Source organism: Elephas maximus, chromosome 3 (assembly GCF_024166365.1).
Source record: "Elephas maximus indicus isolate mEleMax1 chromosome 3, mEleMax1 primary haplotype, whole genome shotgun sequence".
NCBI lineage: Eukaryota > Metazoa > Chordata > Mammalia > Proboscidea > Elephantidae > Elephas > Elephas maximus.
In genome coordinates, this window is record NC_064821.1 from 88,052,686 (window position 1) to 88,080,180 (window position 27,495).

The 27,495-nt window shown below is 41.5% G+C and overlaps 1 protein-coding gene and 1 pseudogene across 3 annotated transcripts in view; one reads left to right on the forward strand and one right to left on the reverse strand.

The window, feature by feature from the left end:
• Window positions 1-8,664: 8,664 nt before the first annotated feature.
• Window positions 8,665-27,495, forward strand: part of NASP (nuclear autoantigenic sperm protein) — a 57,592-nt gene continuing 38,761 nt past the window's right edge. The window contains exon 1 of one of the 3 annotated variants that reach the window (XM_049879149.1): window positions 8,665-8,845. In XM_049879149.1, coding sequence (XP_049735106.1) covers window positions 8,787-8,845 — 59 coding nt within the window. In that variant the 5' untranslated portion in view covers window positions 8,665-8,786. The remainder of the gene's footprint in view (window positions 8,846-27,495) is intronic. The other 2 variants (XM_049879151.1, XM_049879150.1) reach the window with 2 other exon arrangements.
• On the reverse strand, window positions 8,971-27,427 carry LOC126073206 (WD repeat, SAM and U-box domain-containing protein 1-like; annotated as a pseudogene).

The following is a 27,495-nucleotide window of genomic DNA, read 5'->3' on the forward strand; positions in this document are numbered from 1 at the left end:
ATAACGTGACGGCGCACTCTTCTTTCCACCCTGGATTTCCCATGTTCATTCAACCAGCTCCTGTCCCTTTTTGCCTTCTCATCTCGCCTCTGAACAGGAGCTGCCCATTTAGTCTCATGTATCTACTTAAGCTAAGAAACACTTTCTTCACAAGTATCATTTTATGTTACTATAGTCCAGTCTAATCTTTGAAGAGTTGGTTTTAGGAATGGTTTCAGTTCTGGGCTAACAGAGAGTCTGGGGGCCATGTCTTCTGGGGTCCGTTCAGTCTCAGTCAGACCATTAAGCCTGGTCTTTTTACTAGAATTTCAGTTCTGCACCCCACTTTTCTCTTGCTCTGTCAGGGACTCTCAGTTGTGTTCTCTGCCGGGGCAGTGACTGGCAGTAACCGGGCACCAACTAGTTCTTCTGGTCTCAGGCTAATGGAGTCTCTGATTTATGTGGCCCTTTCCATCTCCTGGGCTAATATTTTCCTTGTGTCTTTGCTGATCTTCATTCTCCTTTGCGTCAGGTGGGTTGGGACCAACTGGTGCATCTTAGATGGCTGTTTGCAAGCTTTTAAGACCCCAGATGCCACTCACCAAAGTGGGATGCAGAACATTTTCTTAATACATTTTGTTATGCCAGTTGACCTAGACATCCCCTGAAACCATGGTCCCCAGAACCCGCCCCTGCTATTCTGTCCCTGGAAGTGTTTGGTTGTATTCAGAAACTTCTTAGCTTTTGGTTTAGTCTGGTTGTGCTGATTTCCCCTGTATTGTGTGTTGTCTTTCCCTTCACCTAAGATAATTCTTATCTGCTATTTTTTTTTTTTTATCTAGTTAATGAATAGTCCTCTCCCTCCCTCCCCACACTCAAAACCATTAAAGAATGTTTTCTTCTGTGTTTAAACCTTTTCTTGAGTTCTTACAATACTGGTCTCATACAATATTCGTCCTTTTGTGGCGAATTTCACTCAGCATAATGCCTTTCAGGTTTACCCATGTTATGTTTCGCAAATTCATTGTTGTTATCATTGCCTAGTATTCCATTGCATGAATATACCATAATTTGTTTATCCATTCATCAGTTGATGGGCACCTAGGTTGTTTCCATTTTTTGCTATTGTTAACAGTGCTGCAATGAACATGGGTGTGCATATACCTATTCATGTGACGGCACTTACTTCTCTAGAATACATTCCAAGGAGTGGGATTGCTGTGGTACTTCTATTTCTAGCTTTTTAAGGAAGCACCAAATTGATTCCCAAAGTGGTTGACCCATTTTACATTCCCACCAACAATGTATGTGTTCCAGTCTCTCCACAACCTCTCCAACATTTATTATTTTGTGTTTTTTGGATTAATGTTAGCCTTGTTGGGGTAAGATGGTATCTTATTGTAGTTTTGATTTGCATTTCTTTAATGGCTAATGATCGTGAGCATTTCCTCATGTATCTCTTAGCCACCTGAATGTCTTTGGTGAAGTGCCTGTCCATATCCTTTGCTCAGTTTTTAACTGGGTTATTTGTCTTTTTGTTGTTGAGGCTTTGCAGTATCTTGCAAAGAGATAGAGATTAGATGCTGATCAGGTTTGTCATAGCCAAAGTTTTTTTCCCAGACTGTAGGTTGTCTTTTCACTCTTTTGATAAAGTCTTTTGATGAGCATAAGTGTTTGATTTTTAGGAGCTCCCAGTTGTCTACTTTCTCTTCTGGTGTTTGTTAGCAATGTTTTGTATTCTCTTTATGCCATGTATTAGGGCTCCTAGCATTGTCCCTATTTTTTCTTCTATGATCTTTATCATTTTAGATTTTCTGTTTAGGTCTTTGATCCATTTTGAGTTAGTTTTTGTGCATGGTGTGAGGTATGGGTCTTATTTCATTTTTTTTGCCAATGGATATCCAGTTATGCCAGCACCATTTGTTAAAGAGACTGTCTTTTCCCCAATTAACAGACTTTGGACCTTTGTCAAATATCAGCTGCTCATAGGTGGATGAATTTACATCTGGATTCTCAATTCTGCTCCATTGGTCTGTGTATCTGTTTTTGTACCAGTACCAGGTTGTTTTGACTACCGTGATGGTATAATAGGTTCTAAAATCATGCGAAGCCTCCCACTTTGTTCTTCTTTTTCAGTAATGCTTTTCTTATATGGGGTCTCTTCCTTTCCATATGAAGTTGGTGATTTGTTTTTCCATCTTATTAAAAAATGCCATTGGAATTTGGATCAGGATTGCATTTTATCTGTAGATTGATTTGGGTAGAACAGACATTTTCACAATGTTGAGTCTTCATATCCATGAGCAAGGTATGTTTTTCCACTTATGTAGGTCTCTTCTGGTTTCTTGCAGTAGCGTCTTATAGTGACACTTTATATAGGTCTTTTACAACTCTGGTTAGACTTATTCCTAAGTATTTTATCTTCTTGGGGGCTATTGTAAATGGTATTGATTTGGTGATTTCTTCTTTGGTGTTCTCTTTTTTGGTGTAGAGGAATCCAATTGATTTTTGTATGTTTATCTCATATCCTGATTCTTTGCTGAAATCTTCTATTAGTTCCAGTAGTTTTCTTATGGATTCTTTGGGGTTTTCTGTGTATAAGATCATATCATCTGCAAATAAAGAATCTTTTACTTCTTTTTGGTTTTGTTGGTTAATTGGCTGGGAGGCACCACTTATTCTTGGACCCCCGTTACAGGTTGCTAGGTGGTGTGGGTGGAACCCCAATCCTCAGGCCCCTGACGTGGGTAGGTGAGGACCCTGCTTAATGGGCAGAGCTGTGTAAAATGTCACAAATCTGCCACTCCACCATATCTGATACAGCCAATTTAGGCTTCACGTATATACCGTTGTACTGTATGAATGAGGGCCTACACTGTTGAAATGGCCCCACAAAGGTCTATGCAGGTGTGAAAAGCATTCAAAGTCCGTGGACCCCTTATGCCTGTGTCTAGGCAAAGGAACTGTGCCTCCCCTGAGTTCTCAGCTTAGGGGAGCTGGCAGATCATTTTTTCGTGTTTGTTAATTTGTTCCCTCTCCCAGGCCTGGAGAATGGTTTAGGGAGCATGACGGGCCCCACTTCTGGCCCAGGGCAAGTGGCAATCAGCAATCACTGAAGCTGGTCCAGGACTAGCACAGAGCAGGGAGAGAGGTTCTTTCCAAACAGGGTGTTTTTGATTTGCGCTGTAGGTTAGATGCACGTACTTACCATTTGGCGACTGAGGGTTGATTTTCAGTGGTTCTGGAGGGTTGAGCACACTCTCCACTGCTCGGTCTCTCCCGATGTGAAAAATGAGTCCCCATCACCACTGCTTGCCTCACTGCGCTCCTCAGCCGATCTGGCCTGCAGGGTGCCGGTGCCTGCTGGGTCATGTCTGGCAACTCCTTGCTGTGTCTGAACTGTCTCTCCCTCCCCCTGCCACTCAGTCTGATTCCTCAACTTTGCCTTTAATGTTCAGGGCTCCTAGATTGCCATATATAATCGATTTACTTGTTTTTTCAGGTCTTTGTCGTAAGAGGACCACTGGAAATGCCTGACTACTCCGCCATCTTGGCCCTACCTCTGTCTTGCATAACATTTTGAAAGTAAACAGTCCAGAATAGGTATGGTGGCTTCATGGTATTAGGAATTTAGGTTTCCTGTCTTATTGTTTTGTCATTCCTGGGATATTGCCCTGATGGATATAAGATGGTTCACCACTATATCTTCTGAAAGATAAGTCCCTTCCCTTTGATGTCTCTGTGTGGAAGTTGCACACATCACTTCTGTTCATTTTCTGTTGAGCAGAATGTCATCATGTGGGCACTTCAATTCTAAGGGACATTGACAACTTGGTTTTTATTCCCATGGTTATGCACTAAAATCAGTCAACTAACCAATAAATCAAAGGGGAAAACACACACACACACACAAAAACCCCGGGACCCATTAGCCCAAGGGACGAAAGAGCCACATAAACCAGAGACTCCATCAGCCTGAAAACAGAAGAACTGGGTGGTGCCTGGCTACCATCAATGACCTCTCTGACAGAGAATGCAACAGAGAGTCCCTGACGGAAAAGTGTGGAGCAGAACTCACATTCCCATGAAAAGACCAGACTTAATGGTCTGATTGAGACTGGAGGAGCCCCTGAAGCCATGGCCCCCAGACGCTCTGTTAACCTAGAACTAAAAGCATTGCTGAAGCCTACTCTTCAAAGATTAGACTGGACTATAAAGCATAAAATAATACTTGTTAAGAGTGTGCTTCTTAGTTCAAGCACAAGCACATTCAAGGGACCAAATGGGCAGCTCCTGTCTGGAGGGGGGATGAGAAGGCAGGAAGGGACAGGAACTGGTTTAGTGGACACGGGAAACCTGAGTAGAGGGGTGTGCTATCACATTATAGGGATTGCACCTAAGGTGACGTAACAATATGTGTATAGATTTTTGTATGAGAAATTAATTTTGGTTTTTTTTTTTAAGCTTTCACCTAAAGCACAATAAAAAAAATGTGAAAAAACTCAGGATCCTATTACTACTATAGAAGAAGAGAAAAAAAGATTTTGAGAGAAAACTAGCAGTCTGTCACAAGGTCCCTATATTTCATACATAAATATTAATACCTCTCTTTTCAGTATGTATTTTCTACCTTCAGCTTTCAGTCAATTCAAATCCTTTTTATTTTATCCTCTCCAGAGAATAACCTTCAGTCTTCTATTGATTTTGCGGAGAAGGTTTGGAGGTCTAACTGCTTCTTAAAATACTTCCAACCTAACCTACATTTTTCAACCTCATCATCATCCGTACTCTTCGAGGTACCTGGTGCAGCCAATTCCTGAGCCATTTGTGGTTTCTGTATTGTCAGTCTGGCTGCTTTTTGGCTTTCCCTACTGGGCTTCTCTTTTCTCAAGTGTACTAGGTCTGTTACCATTTGTCCACCTCTTTTCCGGCTTCTAAAATTTTGTTGCTGTTGTTTTCTCTCACGTTCTCTATGATCTTGTGAGTTTACACCTTAAAAAACAAAACAAAAAAACTTTATTGTTATGTAGTTGGATTTCAAGAAGGAGTGGATATAACTGTATGAGTTCAATCCACAACCTTTGATCGGAAGTCCTCCTAATCCTTGTCAAATATAATTTTATTTTTTTCCTAAAGTCCCTTTTACCCCCATTATTTACTATGAAATCTTGATTCCTATTTTAAGTAGACTTTTGAGTGAACTTTTTCCTGTTATAATTATACTATGATTGCCTTATTCATTTAACAAGTTCATTTTGGACAGTTCATATGAGTCAGAAAGTATTGTGTATATTGGGAATTTAGCTGTAAGCAAGACAGAAAGTCACATGGAGCCTATATACTTAGGAATAATAATAAACAAGTACCTAATTTTGGATTCTAATAAGTACAATGGAAGAAATTATCCAAGGGAAGAAATTATCACCCAATTATTGATTGGGTGGTCAAGGAAGGCCACTTTTGGGAGACAACATTTGAGATGAGGCCAAAAGAATGAGTCCAAAACACCACCCAGTGCCGTCGAGTTGATTCTGACAAAGAATGAGTAGGAGCCATTTATTCAAAGTATTGGGAGAAGAGCTTTCTAGGCAGAGAGGCAGCAAGTGCAAAGAGCCTGGAATGAGAAAGGGCTTAGGCAATCTGAGAACAGGAAGATCTGTGTGGGTGGAGTATGAGGAATGAAGGGGAGTAATATGAGATGAATTAGGAGAGGTGAATTGGATTCAGATCATGTAGGATCTTGTAAGCAATGATAAGGAGCTCAAAATTTCTTCTAAGAGCAATGGCAAGCTCTTGAAGGAGACTGCTGGAGAGCGTTAAATAGAGACCAGCAGTACAGACAAGGAAACCCTGGTGGCGTAGTGGTTAAGTGCTACGGTTGCTAACCAAAGGGTTGGCAGTTCAAATCCGCCAGGCACTCCCTGGAAACTAATGGGCAGTTCAACTCTGTCCTATAAGGTTGCTATGAGTCGGAATTGACTCGGTGGGCACTGGGTTTGGTTTTGGTTTGGTTAGTACAGGCAAGAGATGATGGTGGATAGGCTTGGATTGGAGCACCGGTGTTGCAGTGGTTAAGAGCTATGGCCACTAACCAAAAGGTTGGCAGTTGGAATCTACCAGCTGCTCCTTGGAAACCCTATGAGGCAGTTCTACTGTGACCTATAGGGTCACTATGAGTTGGAATCAACAGCAACAGGTAAGGCTTGGATTAGAGCGGTAGCACTAAAGATGAGAGAAGTAGATGGATTTAAAATATATTTTAAAATTATTTCTCATAAGACTGAGTTCCTCAATGCCAGACCACGTCTTTTGTACCTAAACCAAAAAAACCTAAACCCATTGCCATGGATTCCGACTCGTAGAAACCCTACAGGACAGAGTAGAACTGCCTCATAGGGTTTCTAAGGAGGGCCTGGTGGATTCAAACTGCTGACCTTTTTTGTTGAGCAACCATGGCTCTTAACCACTACACCACCAGGGTTTCATAGGACCTAGTAAAAAGCTCTACCACTACAGGTGCTCAGTGAGTATTAGTTTAACAGATGAATGGATCACACAAGTAACTGGACTAGGGTTTCTTGGGCCCTAGCCTGGCTGAAGGGCTCTAGAGAGATCCCCATACTATCAAGTCAACCCTCCAAGTCACCATACTATCAGATTGTGGTAGTCATTTAATGAGCGCTTACTTAGCATAAGCTGGAAACCCTGGTGTGTAGTGGTTAAGAGCTACAGCTGCTAACCAAAATATCAGCAGTTCAAACCCACCAGCTCCTTGGAAACCATATGGGGCAGTTCTACTCTGCCCTGGAGGGTCGCTATGAGTCGGAATTAACTCGACAGGAATGGGTTTGGTTTGGGTTTTGGTAGCATAAGCCAGGCACAGTGCTGTTCTAACAATCATTACCTCTGATTTTCACAATATCCTTAAGAAATGGATAAAAACCAAACCCACTGCTGTCAAGTCAATTCCGAGTCTTATTAAAAGGTTACATGATTTGGTTATAGCTCCAAAGATTTCAACCTGCCCTAGCCTTGTAAGACTGGAATAAGAATCTTCCCAAGGAATCTCAGTGAGTGTGCAAAAGCTGGACAGAAATAAAATCCCTGTTCTGATCACTGTAGACTGGGTCCTGGTGGAGGGAATGGATGATGACCAAAGTGTTAGATGGGCAGTCATTTCAGCCTCATTTTAGCCTCCCTGTTATCTTTTACTAATCCAACTGCAGGAATGAGACACATTGCTTTGCATAACTGACTTGTCTTGCAGCTTGCTGGGCAAGTCACGCTTTCCTTGAACTTTGTTTTTCTATGAAATGGAGCTAACAGGGCTTCGAACTGGTTTGTTCTGTCCAAACCCCTGCTCAGAATTTGTATTTCTAACAAGTTCCAGGAAGTTATAAGAATCACCTGGAAATCTTGTTAAACCGTGGATTTGGATTCAGTATATCTGGGGTGGAAACTCTGGTGGCATAGTGGTTAAGTGCTATGGCTGCTAACCAAGAGGTCGGCAATTCCAATCTGCCAGGCGCTTCTTGGAAACTCTATGAGGCAGTTCTACTCTGTTGTATAGGGTTGCTATGAGTCGGAATCGACTCGACGGCGATGGGTTTGGTTTTTGCTTTCTATTTGGGGTAGAAATGGAAATTCTCAGCAGGGAACTCCTTAGGAATGCAAATTCTCAGCACAGTTCTAACAGGAACTAACTGAAGTCCTGGGCTAATAAAACCAATTTCATTTAGTAGCGTTGTTGTCAAGATTAAATAAGATGGCTGACAGCTGTAAAGCATCTAAGCACAGTACCCCTGCCTGTAACCCAAAAAATCCATTGCCATGGAGTCGATTCCGACTCGTAACAATCCTATAGGACAGAGTAGAACTGCCCCAAAATGGAACCAGACTGCCACATCTTTCTCCGGCGGAGAGGCTGGTGGCTTCAAACCGCCTGCTTTTCGGTTAGCAGCGGAGCGCTTTAAGCACGGCACCACCAGGGGTCCTCCACACGTAGTGGGCACAAGATGAATCACAGCTCAAAGACTGGACAAAAAGATCTGGGAGCCAGTTTGATCTGGAGTCTGGGTAGGGCCGAAGAGGTTGAAGTCAGTGGATTGGGCCAGCCGAAGGGGGAAGCCAGCAGAGAGGAGCCAGCATCCAGCCGCGCGGCCCTGAGCTTTGAATCAAGCGCGGTAGGTTCAGCTGTAGCCAATCCGAGGACTGCATTTTCTTACGTCATTTGTTGCTGAGGCCCAGAGCGATGCGGCTCTGACCAAGAACAGTTCTAGCCGTTGTAGCTGTACCCGTGCTCGACTCTTGCTTGTCCATCCGTTCCGACTGAGAGGTCAGACAGAAGATCTCGTTCACCTCCCCGAGTATCCAGGTCGGAAGGAGAACCTCGGGTACTTGCTTCAAACATGCAGAGCGGCCTCGGGCTCCCTTTTTGTGGAAGCTGCTGGCCAGCGCCCTGTCAGGACTCATAGTACCAAGATTCCGGTTCTTCTTACGCGACATGCCAGAGAAGCAGACAGTTGCTTTTTGGGGGAAGGCGAGCCAGGCAGGCAAAGTACTCCGCGTAGCTATAGGTAGTGGGGGTGTACTACGACGGGACTGCAGCTGAGTCCTGGCCCTTTAAACCTCAGGGGGGAGGGCCCGGAAGTGAATGGGCGGGGCGAAAGGCTTTGCCATATAAGAGGGCCTCAGCCGCGCGGAGTCTCTAATCTGCCATTTTCTGTTCCTAAGTCTTCGGTGTCTCAAATTCGCTGTTTTCCTCACAAGCTTTATTCCGCTCGCTGGTCCGCCACCTCAGGGGAACGATGGCCGCAGAGTCCACAGCCACTGCCGCCATCGCTGCAGAGCCGGTTCCCGCCAACAAGTAAGCTGGGCCGTGGAGAGCTTGAGGCACTGACCAGTCCGCGGGAGGGGGTGGCAGCCGGAGCTTCACGGGAGGACAGACCAGTGGATGGGAGGTTTTTCCTCCCGATGAAGGGCAGTTGCTGTTCAGGGAGGCCCGGACAATGAAGGAGCCGACTTCTTGCTGAAAGTCTCGCGTATTGGCGGTAACTCCAGTCGGCTGGCGCCCCCTGCCCCGCTTTTCGCGGCCGCCATCTTGCTGGGGGCAGCGGCGACTCTCTCCATCGCCTGCCCTTGTCTTTCCTCCCTGGGCTTTGGCTGTCGCGGGGGAGGCGGCGCCCTGACGAACCGGCTTAGCCCTCATGTCCCTACCGTCCCCGCATTCCTGGAGCGCGCCTCGGGCAGGGTCCTGAGGTAACCCGGGACTATAACGAACAGATTTGGCGCCAAAAAAAAAAAAAAAAAAACTGCACGAGGAAGGAGGCTGGACCTGTGGGGTCGGGAGTGGGCGGGCCCTCCTGGTGGGCGGGGCCTTGCTCCAGAGCTCTCTTCCCTCCGCCGGCTCTGGAGCAGGGGGCGGGGCTCCGAGGAGGCGGGAAAACTCCATTGTCTGGGGCAGCAGCGGCTGGGGGAGAGCTTTGGACTTTCGCGGTGGGGCGCTGTGAGTTTTGTTCCCCTGCCGTCGCCTTTCTTATCTCGTGCTGTGGGGCTGGCCACCTTGCTCTCCGACTCAGCGGACCCTGGCCTCCTGTCTGGTGGGGAGCATCGTCGTTCTTTAGATTTCGGAGCTGTTGGCGGGAGACTTGGTTGCTTCAGGGAGACATGATGAGGACGTTAAGCTTCTCACTTACCAGCGGTGTCTGGTTGCTAGGTGAATGGACAGTGGAATGCGCGAAGTGTAATTGAACGACCAGAGGCAATGATAAAAGATAAGTTTGCTTTGAAAGCGGCAAAGTGCCGCTGAGGCGTAAGGTATTTTATGAACAGCGAAGGAAAACATTCCTCCCATTAATTCGAGGAAACAAGTGCTGTTTTTCATCTACAGGATCTGACCTCCCAATCTTTCCTTATTTCCTAGGGACCTGGTTTTATTTTTTTTGCTTTTCTTGTGCACTTTAGAATTTTTTTTAGAAATTAGCTGCCTTTCCTGTATAGGGAGTGGTCTCAGTGAGATTTTTATGATTCTTTATAGGCTTACCCCTGATGATGATAGTATATTTATAGTCACCAGCATTTATTTAACTGTTTTATAAGTGAGGAAACTCAAGATTAGAATGTTGACCCACATGAATATATCACAAAGTATTTAGATTAGAACGGAGAAATAATTTCCCAGCAGAGGCTGGGTTAAACCCCAGAATTTCAGTTTTCATTTTCTCATTACTTATTGAAAAGTTTATCTGGGAGGAAATAGCATGAAAACCTAATTAGCTAGTCTAGGAGAACAGTAAAGGTAACATCTCAGGTAAGTGATGGGGCTGTTCAGCAGTAAAGCTTCTAGGTCTTATGTTCGAGGGTGACGAAAATGATTTGAGTTTAGGCTTTGATAAGCATGCATATTATAAATTCAGTTTAACCATTGAAAGAATAAAAATGTACATATCTTCCAAATGAGTAGAGGGAAAAAATGGAATAAGAAATAAACCTCAGTTCACAGTTGGTTATATCACCTTGACGACTTAGTGATGCTGGACCGGTTTTGTTTCTGTAAAATGCTTCTTCGGGCTTCTATCCACTCATGCCATTTATACAACCTTGCCAAAATAATCACCGCTTGTCTAAAATGCTAAATCAGTCCTTATTATTAGCTTTCTAACTAGTTCTTTCTAACCTAGTTCTTAAATTTTTTGTTTATATTAACAAAGATTAAAAAAGTAGTGGTTTGCTGTGGTGATGAGGGGGATGAGAAAGTTCAATTAGAAAGAGGAAGTCTTACATGGTGCATTTTGGCTTCGCTGTCTTGTAATAATACCTGAGGTGTTCATTCTTTGCTTTAGAGAGAAAATGTCAAAATGGAAACAAGTGATTTAGCTCAATAATCCATCTTAAAGTTCTGGGGTTTGTTATTTCTTTTTCCACAAGTGGTTTGTGTTTCATCTTTGTTAGTGTGGGGCTTACGTTGGTGCTTACTATTTTGGTAATTGTTATGAGATTAAGATAACCTCCTGTGAGTCAGTCTCATGAAATTATGATGAATTAGTAATTAGGATATATTTGTATGAAAGACTTAACCAAAATACCCAGTTATTTATTTTTTGTGTGTGTGTGTGGAATGGAGGAGTTAGGTCTGTACGTTAACTCAAATGTGTAAATGGCAAGTGGGTCTCGTTGGTGGACCTGGAAAAAAATATACTGTGTTTAGAAGATTTAATTCAGTGAATTCTGATATTTGATACACCAAAGTTGCTTTTTTGAGGCAGAAGGAGGAGAGTAGGGCAGAAAAATAAATGGAATAATTGCTGGGATTATTTCTAAATGAGCATGACCTTGTACTGATTATCACATCCATTAATCTTGATAATCCTTATATGCAGATCCAAAGTATTCTTCACTTAACCAGTTTTAAAAAATGAGATATGGAGCTAGGTCCTTGAAAATTCAAGGAATTTTCATTTTTCTCGTTTAAATCTGGGAATTTTAGTTGGGAGAAAGAAGGCAGATCCTGATTTGAAAGAATATAAATTCCTGCTCTTTAATTTTGGATAGTTTTAAATTTAAGATTAAATTCTTTAAGGTAAAATATGAGGTGAATAATTGGACTTACATGTATTTTTTAATTTACCTGCCCTTTTTTTGGGTAAATTTTTTCTTTTCGGTAAATTGAAATACAATATACTGTATAAAAGTGCACAAATTATAAGTGTACAGCTGAGTGAATTTTCACAAAGGGAAAGGAGAAACAAAATACTGTATTGGCATCCAGAAATCCCTTTTCAGCCAATAGCTTCCCTCCCAAGGGTAAACTACGTTATTGTTGTAGTGCTTTCTGCTGGTTCCATTATGAATATACCACAATTTATCTGTCCTTTCGAAGATGAATGTTAAACTTGTGTTTATAGGTGTGGATCATAACTTTTAGTGAGGATGACAGATAATGGTAAATTTTTATCATGACTAGGAGTCAAGAAACCAGATTCTATTTCCAGCTCTACTGCTGTGGGCTTCAGTTTTCCCATTTGTGAAATGGTTTTGGTAGGGGGAAGATACTACAAGTTCTCCAAGATTCATTCCATCAGGAAATTTTTGTGACACAGATTTTCTTTCTTCCCAGGTTATAAACATAGTTTTACTATATTTACTGAGCATTTGTTTCAGGTACCAGAATGGTTTTGGTAGGAGGAAGATACTACAAGTTCTCCAAGATTCATTCCATCAGGAAATTTTTGTGACACAGATTTTCTTTCTTCCCAGGTTATAAGCATAGTTTTACTATATTTACTGAGCATTTGCTTTAGGTACCAGAGATAGTGTGGTTAAGGAGACAGAAGTGGAGCTTTTGCTACTAGATGGAGACAACACATATAGTGAGAATGTCAGTGATAATTGCTATGCAGATAGTGACTTTTAGTCCCATTTTAACATTACATGATAGCAATTGAGTGGTTGTTTTAGGTGTTTAGGGATGGCCTCAATGAGATCTGATTGACCAGAAGGGGCCAACTGTATGAAGATCTTGGCAGGTAAACGTCATTCATAGATATAGGAAAGACAGAGAGTACCGGTACAGATGGAGGTAGATTGTTAGTTTTGGTGGTGGGAGGAAGAGGGTCTTCCTTTCTGATTTTTTCCGTTTGCTCAGTGAAGTATGAGGCAAGATCATCTGTCTGGAAGTAAGGAGAAGTAGAACATGGTGTAGGAGAATTTTTGAGAAAAGTGAGCAGTAGTCATTTTGGAGAGCCTAGAGACAAATATTTTAGGGAAATGTGTTTGGATTGCCAGTGTTGAGTGCTTTTAAATTCGGGACCAAGAATTTAAAGTGAAGCCAGAAAGTGCTACTGTATGCTTTTCTACTGTAAATGTTAATTCTGTTTAGCTGCTTGGCTGTAGCAGACACAGTAGATGACTAGAGGGTTGATACTTCTTGTGGAACTTACTTCCAAAACAAAAACTTAAGTAGAATACTTTAGTCACAAAGTGGGAGTTTAACGTTAGGAAAAAACATCTTGAAGATAAAAACCGTCAAAAAAAGTTTTTCTCATATCTAGCTGTCCAGCAGCAATTACCTATTTGGTCTCATGTGCCTCCTTTACTCCCACCCCTCTATGATGGCATTGTCTCCTTTGCATTGAAACATCCTCAAATGGATGAATTTAAAAAGCATTCCCTCTGTCATATCTTGTTTAGCTACTATCCTTGCTTCTTTCCTTTACAGTCAATCTTCTTTAGGTAACAGTTTGAATTCCTAGGTTCCACTTTATATTTATTCATTTAACAAATGTACTTAATGAGTATTTTAATATGTTAGGATTTAGAGATACAAAGATGAACAACACCTCAGTTCCTGGTCATCAAATCACAATCTAATAGGACAGGTGTTATAACATCAAGACTTAATTAAGTGAATCCAACCTTTGTCACCAATTACATCAAACCAGTTCAGGGAGGCTAAGATTATCCACCTCTGATGCCAAATATGTGGTGAATAATAAATCCCATTTCACACACCAATTGCATCCTGTAGAAATCTCAGCTTCCCTTCCCTGGTCAGTCTAGACCCCAGCTGCCAGCACAGCCCTCTCTCATCCCTGTTCACCCGGGGCTAGGTCGGAACTGGCCCCTTTTCTATTTCTTAGGTCTTTTGTAAGTACCTTAGAATCAACTTGTCTTAACACTTAAACCCCCAGTTTTCACTAATGACTCCTGTTCTTTTACCTTATGGTGGTACAGTGAATTGCTTTAATATGGCTGTACTAGCTTTGGTCTTGTAACCTATCGTCGTTGAGTCCGATTCATAGTGACCCTAAAGGACAGAGTAGGACTGCCCCATAGGGCTTCTAAGGAGCAGGTGGTAGATTAAAACTGCGAGCCTTTTGGTTAGCAGCTGAGCTCTTAACCAGGGCTCCACACACACCAAGGGGATTGGACAGTTTTGCTCAAGCATATAGGGTTCATGAAACCCTTGTGGGGGTAGGTGGGACTATGTAAATAAGGTATATGGAGCCCTAACGACGGGTTGGTCAGTTTTGCCATCCCTCTAGGCTTAAAAGGAGCCAATCCCAGAGGCTCAGGGGGAACCTCACTACCATCAAGAAGAAGAGCCAGTACCAGAGTGTTTCCTTTGGACCCAGGGTCCCTGCCCTGAAATCCTCCTAGACCCAGGAGACAGAGGAGCTGTAACACTGGAGACAGTGCAAGATGATGAGAAGTGGTGGCAAGCATGGCAGAGTCCAGCGGCAGAGAAACGGCAGCAGCAGAACCAGGAAACCTGCATGAGGTGGCATGGTGAGCCTCCAGGCCCACAGAGCAAGAAAGCTGAGCACCTTCAGGCAGGAGGCTTCCTGAGGGAGTGGGATGCCTTTGGTCGCTTATCCATGGAGCTAAAGAGCTTTATAATACTTGCCTGAGAAAGGGCTGGGGGTGAGGGTGAGGGTCTGGCGGCCAGCCAAGAACAAGCTATTCTGGTGGAGGAACTATATCCTGAGTTGTTCCTGTTACTTCCAAGTTGATCTTGATCCTAAATTATAACGTGTTACTTCCCTAATAAACCCATACTTGTGAGTATGGTCTGTGAGTTCTGTGTGGTCACTGCAATGAATTATCGAACACAGGTGTAGAGAGTGTGTGGGAAGGATGGCTTGTGCTGGAATTGGTGAAAAGGTTGCAGAGTGAAGATATATCTGACCTCGTGTTATATGCTGCTGCTGATTTGATTCTCTCTCCTTCCCCTAAAGTTAGGCAAGGTCTGTTGCTGCTGCCATTTTTATGCTTGTATTGATTGGATGGTGCTCAATTGCTCAACCCCAGAAGTAGAAATTCTGGACTCCCTTTTAGCTCCCCTTCCAATTCCCAAACAAATATTCACCAATATTTGGCAGACTGACCTTATAATACTGCTTGATAAACAGGGCTTAGAAACAAAGCCCAGAGGGCCAGGTAGGGAAAATTGAAGTGGTAGGAATTGTAGTGGACTGGAGGATGGATTCACCAAGGAGTCCTGGAGGCTCAGTGGTTAAGTGGTTGGCTGCTAACCCATAGGTTAGTGGTTCGAACTCACCTGCCACTCTGCAGGAGAAAGATTGAGCAGTCTGCTTTTGTAGAGACTTACAGCATTAGAAACCCTTTGGGGCAGTTCTGCTCTGCCCTCATAGGGTCGCTGTTAGTTGAAATCGACTGGATGGCAGTGGGTTTAGTTTGGAAAGGTTGGCTGTTCGAAACCACCAGCCGTTCAGTGGGAGAAAAGACCTGGTGATCCGCCTAGGAAACCCTATGGGGCAGTTGTACCCAGTCCTGTGAGGTCCCTGTGAGTCGGGATTAACTCTAAAGTACACAATGACAATACATTCATGATTCAAAATTCAGAATGGTGGGTATACAGCGAAGTGTCCCTACAACGCTTAATCCCTAACCACACAGTTTTTCCTCAGTCAACCTGTGTTAGAAATTTATTAGGTTTAGTGGTACTTTATGCATATATAAGCAAGCTGTCTATAGTTTTTATTCTCCCTTTTTGTATAAACTGTAGTAAACCTGAGACATTTTTAAGGGCACTTAATATCTTAGGGATCATTCCTCACCAGTGCGTAGTTTCCTTATGTTATTTTTTTAATGGCTGCATAGGACTCTATTGTGTGGATGTCTTCATAACAAGTTCCCTGTTGATGTACATTTGAGTTTACGGTATTTTGTTGTTACAAACAGTGCTGCAGGGAAAACCTTGTAATAATCATGTACTAGTGTTATCTGTAGGGTAATTCCTACAAGTAGAATTGCTGGATCAAGGAGTATGTTCATTTGTTGTTTTTGGTAGATACTGCCAAATAAGCCTTCGTAGAGGTTTTGTGAATTTATACTTCTATAGGCAATATACGGGAACGCTTGTTTTCCCTGCACACTTTGACTATTTGATGGGTAAGTGTTTTCTGTGTAGTTTTGTGTTTCTATTCAGAGTGAATGCACGTGTTAAAACTTTTGAGCTGTTGCGTTTTGTTTTCTGTGAATGTGTTTATCTCCCTTAATATTTTCCTTTTGGGCTTTTTTTCCCGTATTGTATTGTGTGCATTGAGTAAGGTAACTTTTGTGAAATGAATTAGATGGAGCAGAATTTATAAATGTTTTATGATTTTTGTTTTTAAAAGGCCTTTCCCAGATTAATTATAAAATAATTCTCCCATTGTTTCCTCTAGTGCTTTTTGGTTTCATATTTTACATAATGGTTTTTTAAAGAACAATGGAAATCCAGATTTTTATGTGAGGTCTCCGAAGTTTTCAGTGTAACTTTTATAATTAATATTAAAAAGTAAAATTGGATCAAACATGTCTGTGGTCCAGATAGGACATGAACACCAGTTTTATAATTGCCTCAGGACCTACTGAATCAGAAATTTAGGGGCCAGGGCTCAGAAATCTATTTTAACAAGACCTTTAAGTGTTTCTCACAGTTTGAGAACTACTTCTAATCCGTCTTCTAATTATACTAGTATTGTCTTTGGTCTGGCCTTTTTTATCTGCCTAAGTTACTACTAAATAAGGGCACAGAAGTAAATTTATCACTGTTGAGTGCTTTAGTGTTATTTTATTGAATAGTTTCTTCAGTGGGTTTCTTGTCTTTAATTGAATGCACTTCAAACTATCTTTTGTACTGCACAGCCAACCAACCCTGTGGCTGTTAAGTAGATTCCAAGGCTGTAATCTTTACGGAAGCAGACTGCAGCTTCTTTCTCCCCTGGAGTGGCTGGTGGGTTCAACTGGTGACCTTTCCATTAGCAGCCTAGCGCTTAATGCTGCTCCATCAGGGCTCCTTTTGTACCATAGTCAGGGCAATCTAAAAAGTAAATTTGATCATATTATATATTCAGCAACTCCTACTTCAGAATAAAAACGTAAAGCCTTAGGTTGGAATCAAAACTAAACCATCTGGCTCCTATATACCTATCCAGCCTTGCTCCTGGTTGCAACCTTGTGATAGAAAAGTGGGAGAAGGGAAGTTATAAAGTTGTCCAGTTCCTGGAATTTACTTAACTGTTTAAGGAAGTGGTCTCCAAAGTAGGACGGAATTAAACTTTAATAATAATATATAGGTTGACGCTATGACAGTTACCTTATTTATGATTTACCTTATCTAGTTTAGACTCTTGCTTTGTTGCCTTTGAGTCGATTCCAACTCAATAACGACCCTATAGGACAGAGGAGAACTTAGAACTGCCTCATATGGTTTCCAAGGAGCGACTGGTGGATTCGAACTTTTACCATTTGGTTAGCAGCTGAACACTTAACTACTGTGCCACCGGGGCTCCTAGTTTAAGCTAGCTCTTAACAAATATGTGGACAGGGTGTCTAAAAAGATTTCCTGCTTACAAATGATGGATTGAAGATGATAATGTAAGCACAAACAAATAGCAAGAAAATAGAATTGGTGCCTGTAGTTACAGCTTTGTTAGTCACATTATAAGGTTAATGAAAACCCTGGTGGCAGAGCAGTTAAGAGCTACAGCGGCTAACCAAAAGGTCAGCAGTTCAAATCCACCAGGTGCTCCTTGGAAACCCTATGGGGCAGCTCTACTCTGTCCTGTTGGGTCACTATGAGTTGGAATTGACTCAGAGCAAAGGGTATTTAAAGCTTCTACTCCTAGTTCTTTGTTAGCTGCATTATAATGGCTGTCAGTAGTGTCCTCTCTAGCAGATATTTTGAAAAATAAAGAATATGTAAGTTCAAGATAAAGTTGATAATTTAGCATGTGAAAAAGTAATTGCTTTTCAAAAGAAGTAATATGCTTTGGAGACAGCTTTTTTAAAATCAGTCTTTTGCAAATGTTTTCATTATATGATTTTATTGCTAAAATACATAACTTAATAACTTGGAAGTGCCTGTTTTTGCTTCTTTAAAAATCTTCCAAATACCTATGACAATATTCACTTCTCATCTGTACTGAAAAGAAATGTGCACCTGTCCAGCAAAATACATAAACGACAATGTTCACAGCAGCTAAAATAATAAGCCAAAAACTAGAAACAACCCGAATGTCAGTCAAGAGTAAAATGGATAAATAGCCTATTTATTTAATTGAATATAAAAGGTACAAGAGTAGAATGGATAAATGCCTATTTCAGTAATGGAGTACAAATTGTGAAAACTAGATTTACGTGCATCAATGTGGATAAATCTCACAAACATTAATTAAAGAAGTGACACAAGATATAATCCATATAAAGTTAAAAAATCAGATTAAAACAATAAAGAAAAATAACTTACATTTACCGTCCTATTTACCAGTTCCAATGTTCTTCATTTTTTGTGACTTCAATTTGTTTTCTTTTTTAAAATTTTTATTGTGCTTTAAGTGAAAGTTTACAAACCAAGTCAGTCTCATACAAAAACTTAGGTACACCTTGCTATATACTCCTAGTTGCTCTCCCCCTAATGAGACAGCACACTCCTTCTCTCCACCCTCTGTTTCCATGTCCATTCAGCCAGCTTTTGCCCCCTCTGCCTTCTCATCTCCCCTCCAGACAGGAGCTGCTCACATAGTCTCATGTGTCTACTTGATCCAAGAAGCTCACCCCTCACCAATATCATTTTCTATAGTCCAGTCCAACCCCTGTCTGAAGAGTTGGCTTTGGGAATGTTTCCTGTCTTGGGCTAACAGAAGGTCTGGGGACCATGACTTCCAGGGTCCTTCTAGTCTCAGTCAGACCATTAAGTCTGGTCTTTTCATGAGAATTTGAGGTCTGCATCCCACTGTTCTCCTGTTCCCTCAAGGCGTTCCCTGTTGTCTTCCGTGTCAGGGTAGTTCTTCCAGTCTCAGGCTGACGTAGTCTCTGGTTTATGTGGCCCTTTCTGTCTTTCGGGCTCATAATTACCTTGTGTATTTGGTATTCTTCATTCTCCTTTTGCTCCAGGTAGGTTGAAACCAATTGATGCATCTTAGATGGCTGCTTGCTAGGTTTAAGACCCCAGATGCCACACTCCAAAGTGGGATGCATAATGTATTCTTAATAGATTTTATTATGCTAATTGACCTAGATGTCCCCTGAAACCATGGTCCGCAAACCCCTGCCCCTGCAACACTGGCCTTCGAAATGTTGGGTTTATTCAGGAAACTTCCTTGCTTTTGGTTTAGTCCAGTTGTGCTGATCTCCCCTGTATTGTGTGTTGTCTTTCCCTTCACCTAAAATAGTTCTTATCTGTCTAATTAGTGAATACCTCTCTCTTTCCCCCTCCCTCCCCACTCTTGTAACCAAAGAATATTTTCTTCTCTGTTTAAACTGTCTCTTGAGTTCTTATAATAGTGGTCTTAAACAATATTTGTCCTTTTGCAACTGACTAATTTCACTCAGCATAATGCCTTCCAGATTCCTCCATGTTATGAAATGTTTTACGGATTCGTCATTGTTCTTTATTGATGCATAGTATTCCATTGTGTGAATATGCCATAATTTATCCACTCATCCATTGATGGGCACCTTGGTTGGTTCCATCTTTTTGCTGTTGTAAACAGTGCTGCAGTGAACATGGGTGTGCATATATCTGTTTGTGTAAAGGCTCTTATTTCTCTAGGATATATTCCAAGGAGTGGGAATGCTGGATCATGTGGTATAGTTCTATTTCTAGCTTTCTAAGGAAGTGCCAAATCGATTTCCAAAGTGGTTGTACCATTTTACATTCCCACCAGCAGTGTATAAGTGTTCCAGTCTCTCTAGAACCTCTCCAACATTTATTATTTTGTGTTTTTTGGATCAATGCCAGCCTTGTTAGAGTGAGATGGTTTCTCGCTGTAGTTTTGATTTGTATTTCTCTAATGGCTGATGATCGTGAACATTTCCTCATGTATCTGTTTGCTACCTGAATGTCTTCTTCAGTGAAGTGTCTGTTCATATCCTTTGCCCATTTTTTAATTGGGTTATTTGTCTTTTTGTTGTCGAATTTTTGCAGTATCATGTAGATTTTAAAGATCAGCCGCTGATCGGAAATGTCATAGCTAAAAACCTTTTCCTGGTCTGTAGGTAATCTTTTTACTCTTTTGGTGAAGTCCTTGGATGAGCATAGGTGTTTGATTTTTAGGAGCTCCCAGTTATCTAGTTTCTCTTCTGGTGTTTGTGGATTGTTAGTAATGTTTTGTGTACTGTTTATGCCATGTGTTAGGGCTCCTAGCATTGTTCCTATTTTTTTCTTCCATGATCTTTATCGTTTTAGATTTTATCGAGTATTCAAATTTTTATCTGGTATCATTTTCCTTATGTTTAGACTTCATTTGACATTTTTTCTTGTGATGGTCTGCTGGCAATGAATTCTTTCTGCTTTTGTACGAAAAAAGGCTTTATTTCACTTACGTTTTTGAAAGATTTTTCTAGCTGTTAGATAGGGTTGCTTGTTTTTTCTTTCAGTATTTAAAAGATACTGATCTGCTGTCTTTGGCTTGAGTTGTTTCTAACAAGAAGTTGACTGTCCTTTTTTTTTTTCATTTTCATATTTTTTACTTCTGGCAATGTAAAAGAAGACTAGATAGAAATGCTAAATAATACTTGATACAATATGTTCAGAAATATTTTTGAATTCATGGCTGAGCTAGAAAAGGTGACCAAATCTGTAAAGATCAAAAATAACAAAAACGTACAAGTGTGGAAAATTTACTATTGCTTATTTCAACATATGTCCTAAGAGTACCTTCCAAAGGCCTAAAGCCTTTGTTTTTTTTTTTGAACTTTTTATTGTGCTTCAGGTGAAAGTTTACAAAGTAAATTAGCTTCCATTCAGTAAGTCATACACAAATTGTTCCATGTCATTGGTTGATAACCCATGGTCTGTCAGCACTCTCCTCATTTCCACCCTGGGTTTCCCATTTTCATTCATCTGGTTTCCCTGCCCCTGCCTACCTTGTCTTTGCTTTTGGTCAAATGTTGCTCTTTTGGTCTTGTGTAGTTGATCGTTTTTAGGAGTACATTCTTCATCGGTGTTACTGGGTAATTTTATAGGCCAGTTTATTATTTGGCTAAAGCTTCAGTTCCACATCTCAGGGGTTCCTCCAGTCTTTACCTGACCAATAAGTCTAGTCATTTTTATGAATTTAATTTGTTTTTATTGTACTTTAGATGAAAGTCTACAGAGCAAATTAGTTTCTCATTAAACTTGTGACATTGGTTGCCAGCCTCATGCCATGTCAACACTCTCCCCTTCTCAACCTTGGGTTCCTTGTTACTAGCTTTCCTGTTCCCTCCTGCCTTCTCATCCTTACCCCTGAGCTGGTGTGCCCATTTAGTCTCATTTTGTTTTATGGGCCTCTTCTAATCTTTGGCTGAAGGGTGAACCTCAGGAGTGACTTCAGTACTGTCATGGATTGAATTGTATCCCCCAAAAATGTCTGTAAACTTGGCTAGGTCATGATTCCCAGTATTGTATGGTTGTCTACTACTATTTTGTCATCTGATGTGATTTCCCTACGTGTTGTAAAACCCTGCCATTATGATATAATGAGATAGATTAGTGGCAGTTACATTGATGAGATTTACAAGATTACATAGTGTCTTAAGCCAGTCTCTTTTGAGATATAAAAGAGAGAAGTGAGCAGAGAGACATGGGGACCTCATACCACCAAGAAAGCAGCACTGGGAGCACAGCCTGTCCTTTGGACCTTAGGTTCCTGTGCTGAGATGCTCCCAGACCAAGGGAAGACTGATTACAAGGACCTTCCTCCAGAGCTGAGGGAGGGAGAAAGCCTTCCCCTGGAGCTGGCCCCCTGAATTCAGACTTCTAGCCTACTGGACTGTGAGAGAATAAATTTCTCTTCGTTAAAGCCATCCGCTTTTGGTATTTCTGTTACAGCACCAGTGGATAACCAAGACAAGTACTGAGTTAAAAGTGTATCCAGGGGCCATACTCTCAGGGTATGAATTTGATTTTCTGTATTTTTCTCTCTCTGGGACCTTTTTTTTTTTTTTTTTAATAATTGAAAGTTTACAAATCAAGTCATTCTCTCACACAAAAACCCATATACACCTTGCTGTACACTCCCAATTACTCTCCCCCTAATGAGACAGCCTGCTCTCTCCCTCCACTCTTTCTTTTCATGTCCATTTTGCCAGCTTCTAACCCCCTCCACCCTCTCATCTCCCCACCAGGCAGGAGATGCCGACATAGTCACAAGTGTCCACCTGATCCAAGAAGCTCACTCCTCACCAGCATCCCTCTTCAACCCATTGTCCAGTCCAATCCATGTCTGAAGAGTTGGCTTCGGGAATGGTTCCTGTCCTGGGCCAACAGAAGGTCTGGGGGCCGTGACCACTGGGGTCCTTCTAGTCTAACTGGAACCTTTTATTGTGTTCCTGGTCAGAGCAGTCAGTAGTAGTAGGAGGGCACCACCTCGTTGTTCTGGTCTCAGGCCAGAGGAGACTGTGGTTCATGTGGTCCATTAGTTCTTTGGGCTAATTGCTTCCTTGAGTCTTTGATTTTCTTCACTCTCCTTTGCTCCAGTAGGGAAGAGATCAGTAGTTGCATCTTAGATGGCTGCTTGCAAGCTTCTCACCAAACTGGGTTGTAGAACATTACAAACTGTGTTATGTCAGTTGACTTAGATATCCCCCAAGATTATGGTCCTTAGACTTCAAGTCTGGTAGCTCAGTCTATCGAGGTGTTTGCTTATGTCTAAGACATTTCCGTAAGTGTTCCCTATGTGTTCTGTTATGTATGTGACTGTACATGTAGCACATAAAAATGTATACAAATATCCACAACTGTATATATATGTGTGTGTGTGTATATATATATATGTATTCCCATATGACCTCAGCATACATATTTACCTATATATTCATTCAGAAATTATTATTCTTACTGTTGTTGCAGGATTATGTATGTTATAATATTTACTGTAGTTGCCTTTTATTCTTGTGTACCTCTCAGTGTCTTCCTTTGCCTTGGTCATGTTGTGCTGACTTCCCCCTTACTGTGTATTGCTATTCCCTTCACCAGAATTAACACATATCTATTTTTTTACTATCTAGTTAGTGATTCTGCCTCCCTCCCCCTCCCATCCCTGGTAAACAAAGAATGTTTCTTTCTGTGCGTAAACCTTTTTTTGACTTTGTGTAGTAGTGGTCTCATACAGTATTTGTCCTTTTGTGATTTACTTTCACTCAGCATAATGTCTTCCAGATTCATCCATGTTGTGGGATGTTTTGTGTATTCATCATTATTCTTTATCATTGTGTAGTATTCCATTTTAAGTAAGTACCACAATTTGTTTATCCATTCATCTGTTGATGGACATTTAGGTTATTTCCATCTTTTTGCTGTTGTTAATAATGCTGCAGTGAACATGGGTGTACATGTCTATTCATGTCACAGTTCTTATTCTCTAGAATATATACCTAGGAGTGGGATTGCTGGATCATAAGGCATTTCTATTTCTAGATTTTTAAGGAAGTACCATACCATTTTCCATAGTGGTTGTACCATTTTACAAGCCCACCAGCAGCATAGAAGAGTTCCAATCTCCCCACAACTTTGCCAGCATTTGTTTTTTTTTTTTTTTTTTTTGGTCAGTGCCATTATTGCCTGGGTGAGACAGTATCTCATTGTAGTTTTGATTTGCAATTTCTCTAATGGCTGATGATCGCGAGCATCTTTTCATGTGTTTGTTAGCCACCTGAATGGCTTTGTTTAAGTGTTCATGTCTTTTGCCCCCCCCCTTTTTTTTTAGATTTTTTAAAAATTGTGCTTTAAGTGAAAGTTTACGGTTCAAGTCGGTTCATCACACAAAAACATACACATTGTTATGTGGCCCTAGTTATTATCCCCACAATATGTCAACACGCTCCTCCCTTCCACCCCGAACTTTCCGTGTCCGTTCAACCAGCTCCTGTCCTCCTCCACCGTCTCTTCTTGCCTCCAGACAGGAGCTGCCCATTTAGTCCCATTTGTTTAGTTGAACCAAGAAGCACAGCCTTAACAAGCGTCATTTCATGTCTTACAGTCCAGTCTAATTTTTGTCTGAAGAGTTGGCTTCAGGAATGGTTTTAGTTCTGGGTTAACAGAGTCTGGGGGCCATGTCTTCTGGGGTTCCTCCAGTCTCAGTCAGACCATTAACTCTAGTCTTTTTACTAAAATTTGAGTTCTGCACCCTACTTTTCTTTCGCTCCCTCAGGGACTCTTGTGTTCCCTGTCAGGGCTGTCATTGGTGGTAGCCAGGCACCATCTAGGTTTTCTGGTCTCAGACTGATGGAGTCTTTGGTTTGTGTGGCCGTTTTTGTCCCTTGGGCTAGTATTTTCCTTGTGTCTTTGGTGTTCTTCATTCTCCTTTGCTTCAGGTATTGGGATCAGTTGATGCATCTTAGATGGCTGCTCGCTAGCTTTTAAGACCCCGGATGCCACTCACTAAAGTGGGATGTGGAACATTTACTTTTTATTGTGCTTTAAGTGAAAGTTTACAAATCCAGTCAGTCTCTCATACAAAAATTTATATGCACGTTGCTATATACTCCTAGTTGCTCTCCCCATAATGAGACAGCACACTCCTCGCCATCCTCTGTTTCCGTGTCTATTCAGCCATCTTCTGTCCACCTCTGCCTTCTCATTTCCCCTCCAGACAGGAGCTGCCTACACAGTCTCATGTGTTTACTTGATCCAAGAAGCTCACTCCTTACCACTAACATTTTCTGCGCTATAGTTCAGTCCAATCCCTGTCTTAAGAGTTGGCTTTGGGAATGGTTCCTGTCTTGGTCCTTTGCCCATTTTTTAAATGAGTTGTTTATCTTTTTGTTGTTGAGGTGTTGAAGTTTCCCGTAAATTTTAGTGATTAGACTTTTGTCTGGTATGTCGTTGCCAAAATTTTTTTTCCAGTCTGTAGGTTCTCTTTACTCTTTTGGTAAAATCTTTTGATGACGTAAGTATTTAATTTTTAGATGGTCCCTGTTATCTAGCTCATCTTCCGCTGTCTGTGCATTGTTAGTTATGTTTGGTAGTTTATTTTTGCCGTACATTAGAGCCCCTAGCTTTGTCCCTATATTTTTTTCCCATGAACTTTATAGATTTAACATTTAAGTCTTTGATCCATTTTGAGTCAGTTTTTGTGTATGGTGAGGTATGGATCCTGTTTCATTTTTCTACAAATGGATATCCAGTTTCGCCAGCACCATTGTTAAAGAGACTATCTCTTCCTCATTGAATGGACTTTAACCTTTTATCGAAGATCAGCTGTCCATAGCTGGATTACTTCTGGGTTCTCAGTTCTGTTTCTTTGGTCTGTGTGTCTGTCATAGTACCAGTACCAGTCTGTCTTGACTACTGTGGCTGTATAATAGGTTCTGAGATCAGGTAGTGTGAGGCCTTCTACTATATTCTTCAGTAATGCTTTAGCTCTCCAGTGTCTCTTTCCTTTCCACATAAAGTTAGAGATTAGTTTTTTTCATCTTGTTAAAGAATATTGTTGGAATTTGGATCGAGATGGCATTATATCTATAGATTGCTTTGGGAAGTACTGACATTTTCATGTTAAGTCTTCCTATCCATGAGCATGGTATGTGTTCCATTTATGTAGGTTACTTTTGGTTTCTTTCAGTAGTGTTTTGTAGTTTTCTTTGTATAAGTCTTTTATGTCCCTAGTTAGGTTTATTCTTAACTCTTTTATCTTTTTGGAGATTATTGTAAACGGTATAGTTTTCCTAATTTCCTTTTCCCAGTTCTCTTTGTTGATGTAAAGGAATCCAACTGATTTTTGTGTGTTCATCTTATGCCATGCCACTTTTCTGAATCCTTCTATTCCAGTAGTTTTCTTGCAGTCTCTGGGATTTTCTACGTATAGGGTCATGTCATCTGTGAATAGGGATAGTTTTACTTCTTACCAATTTGTTAGGTGCCATCGAGTCGGTTCTGACTCATAGTGACCCTGTGCACAACAGAACTAAATGCTGCCTGGTCCTTCACAATCCTCACAGTCGTTATGCTTGAGCTCATTGTTGTAGCCACTGTGTCAGTCCATCTCGTTGAGGGTCTTCCACTTTTTTGAAGACCCTCTACTTTACCAAGCATGATGTCCTTCTCCAGAGACTGATCCATCCTGATAACATGTCCAAAGTGTGTAAGACATCTTGCACATTTCTTTTTACCGATCCAGTTATCCGTTGCTTCCTTTTCATATGAATATCCATCTGATGCAATGACAGGCTCTTTCATAAGAGTTATTGGACATATAAATTCATCAGGAATTCCAGAAGAAAGTGATTTCACCTTTGTCCTTAACTCTTCCAATTTTCCTCAGCACTTTAGTACGCAGCCCTAGTGATTAAATTTTCAAATCATCAGCTAGACTTTCTTTTTGTGAGATTCAGCAGTTCTTTTACATCAGTGGTATTTGTCTTGAAAATACCAACAGGGTCTTTTAAACCCTGTTCACAAAGCCACACTGAGGCATCCTTCTCTGACCAATCTTCAGTAAAAGTGCTTCAGCTGATCTTCATTGCTCCTTGCTTGGCAAAGTGCTTCTCTGTCAAATTGCCAGATGTTCATAGTTTCATCCATTGAACCAGTGGCAAGTAAAAGAGTAATGGGTGCAAAGGCACAGGTTGTGACATACCTGGTGTGCTAAGTCAACATATGAAGTATGTTCGCTGTATTAGTATCGTATACTATGATAGACTTATCCACTGATCCAGAGACTAGCATCTGCCCATCACGGGAAAAAGCACAAGCCAGAACAGGAGCACAGTGCCTGCTTAGTGTACTTTCGTATTTTAATTCAAAACCTAAGATAAATGGTTAAAAGAAACAATCCAGATTTTGATCTGGCAATCCTGACTGCACGATGCCAGTCGAAAAAACTGAAGGTCTTGTTCTGGATCAGAAACAGGCTGTGAAGAAAAGTCACAGCAGGTAAGTCCAAGATCATGTGCTTTTTCACTGTGTAGACACCTCATTTTGTCTTCCCACACTGTTAAATCTCCACATGAGGAGCCAGTGACAAAGAAGTCCCCACTACGAGAAAATGCACAGGCCACCAAGGAGCCATCCTTAACACCGCTGCATCTGTGTAACTTGTATGATTGTGTATTCCATAAAACAGCAGTTCGCTCAGCTGCTCCTGACACCAAACAAATGGAGTCTGGGGAAAACCGGCAAACCCTCACGGGGCTGCCACTGGGCTGTTCTGTCACTGCCTATTCACAGGACAGTGATACCATCTGTTGAACATGAAGCCAAAAGATGTCCTGAGGGGGAGAAACAGCACACGTGGACAGCATATGTGTGAAACTTCAATGACAAGTGTGGCAGTTCAGAGAAGTCACTTAAAGAGTACAGGCGGATTGTTTTGTCCAAGGAGCAAGTAGCCAAGGGGGAAGAGGAGAAGGCACAAGAGTTGACATCATCACCATGATTGGCTAATGTGTGAATTAGTTTCTCCATGTTGTTTATGTGCAGTAAAATAACCGTGGCTGGATCTGGCCTCTAGTTCTCAGAGGTCAACTCCTGCCACTCTTACTCCCTTCTATCCAGTCTTCCTGACCAAACTGATGGTGGTCTTGGAT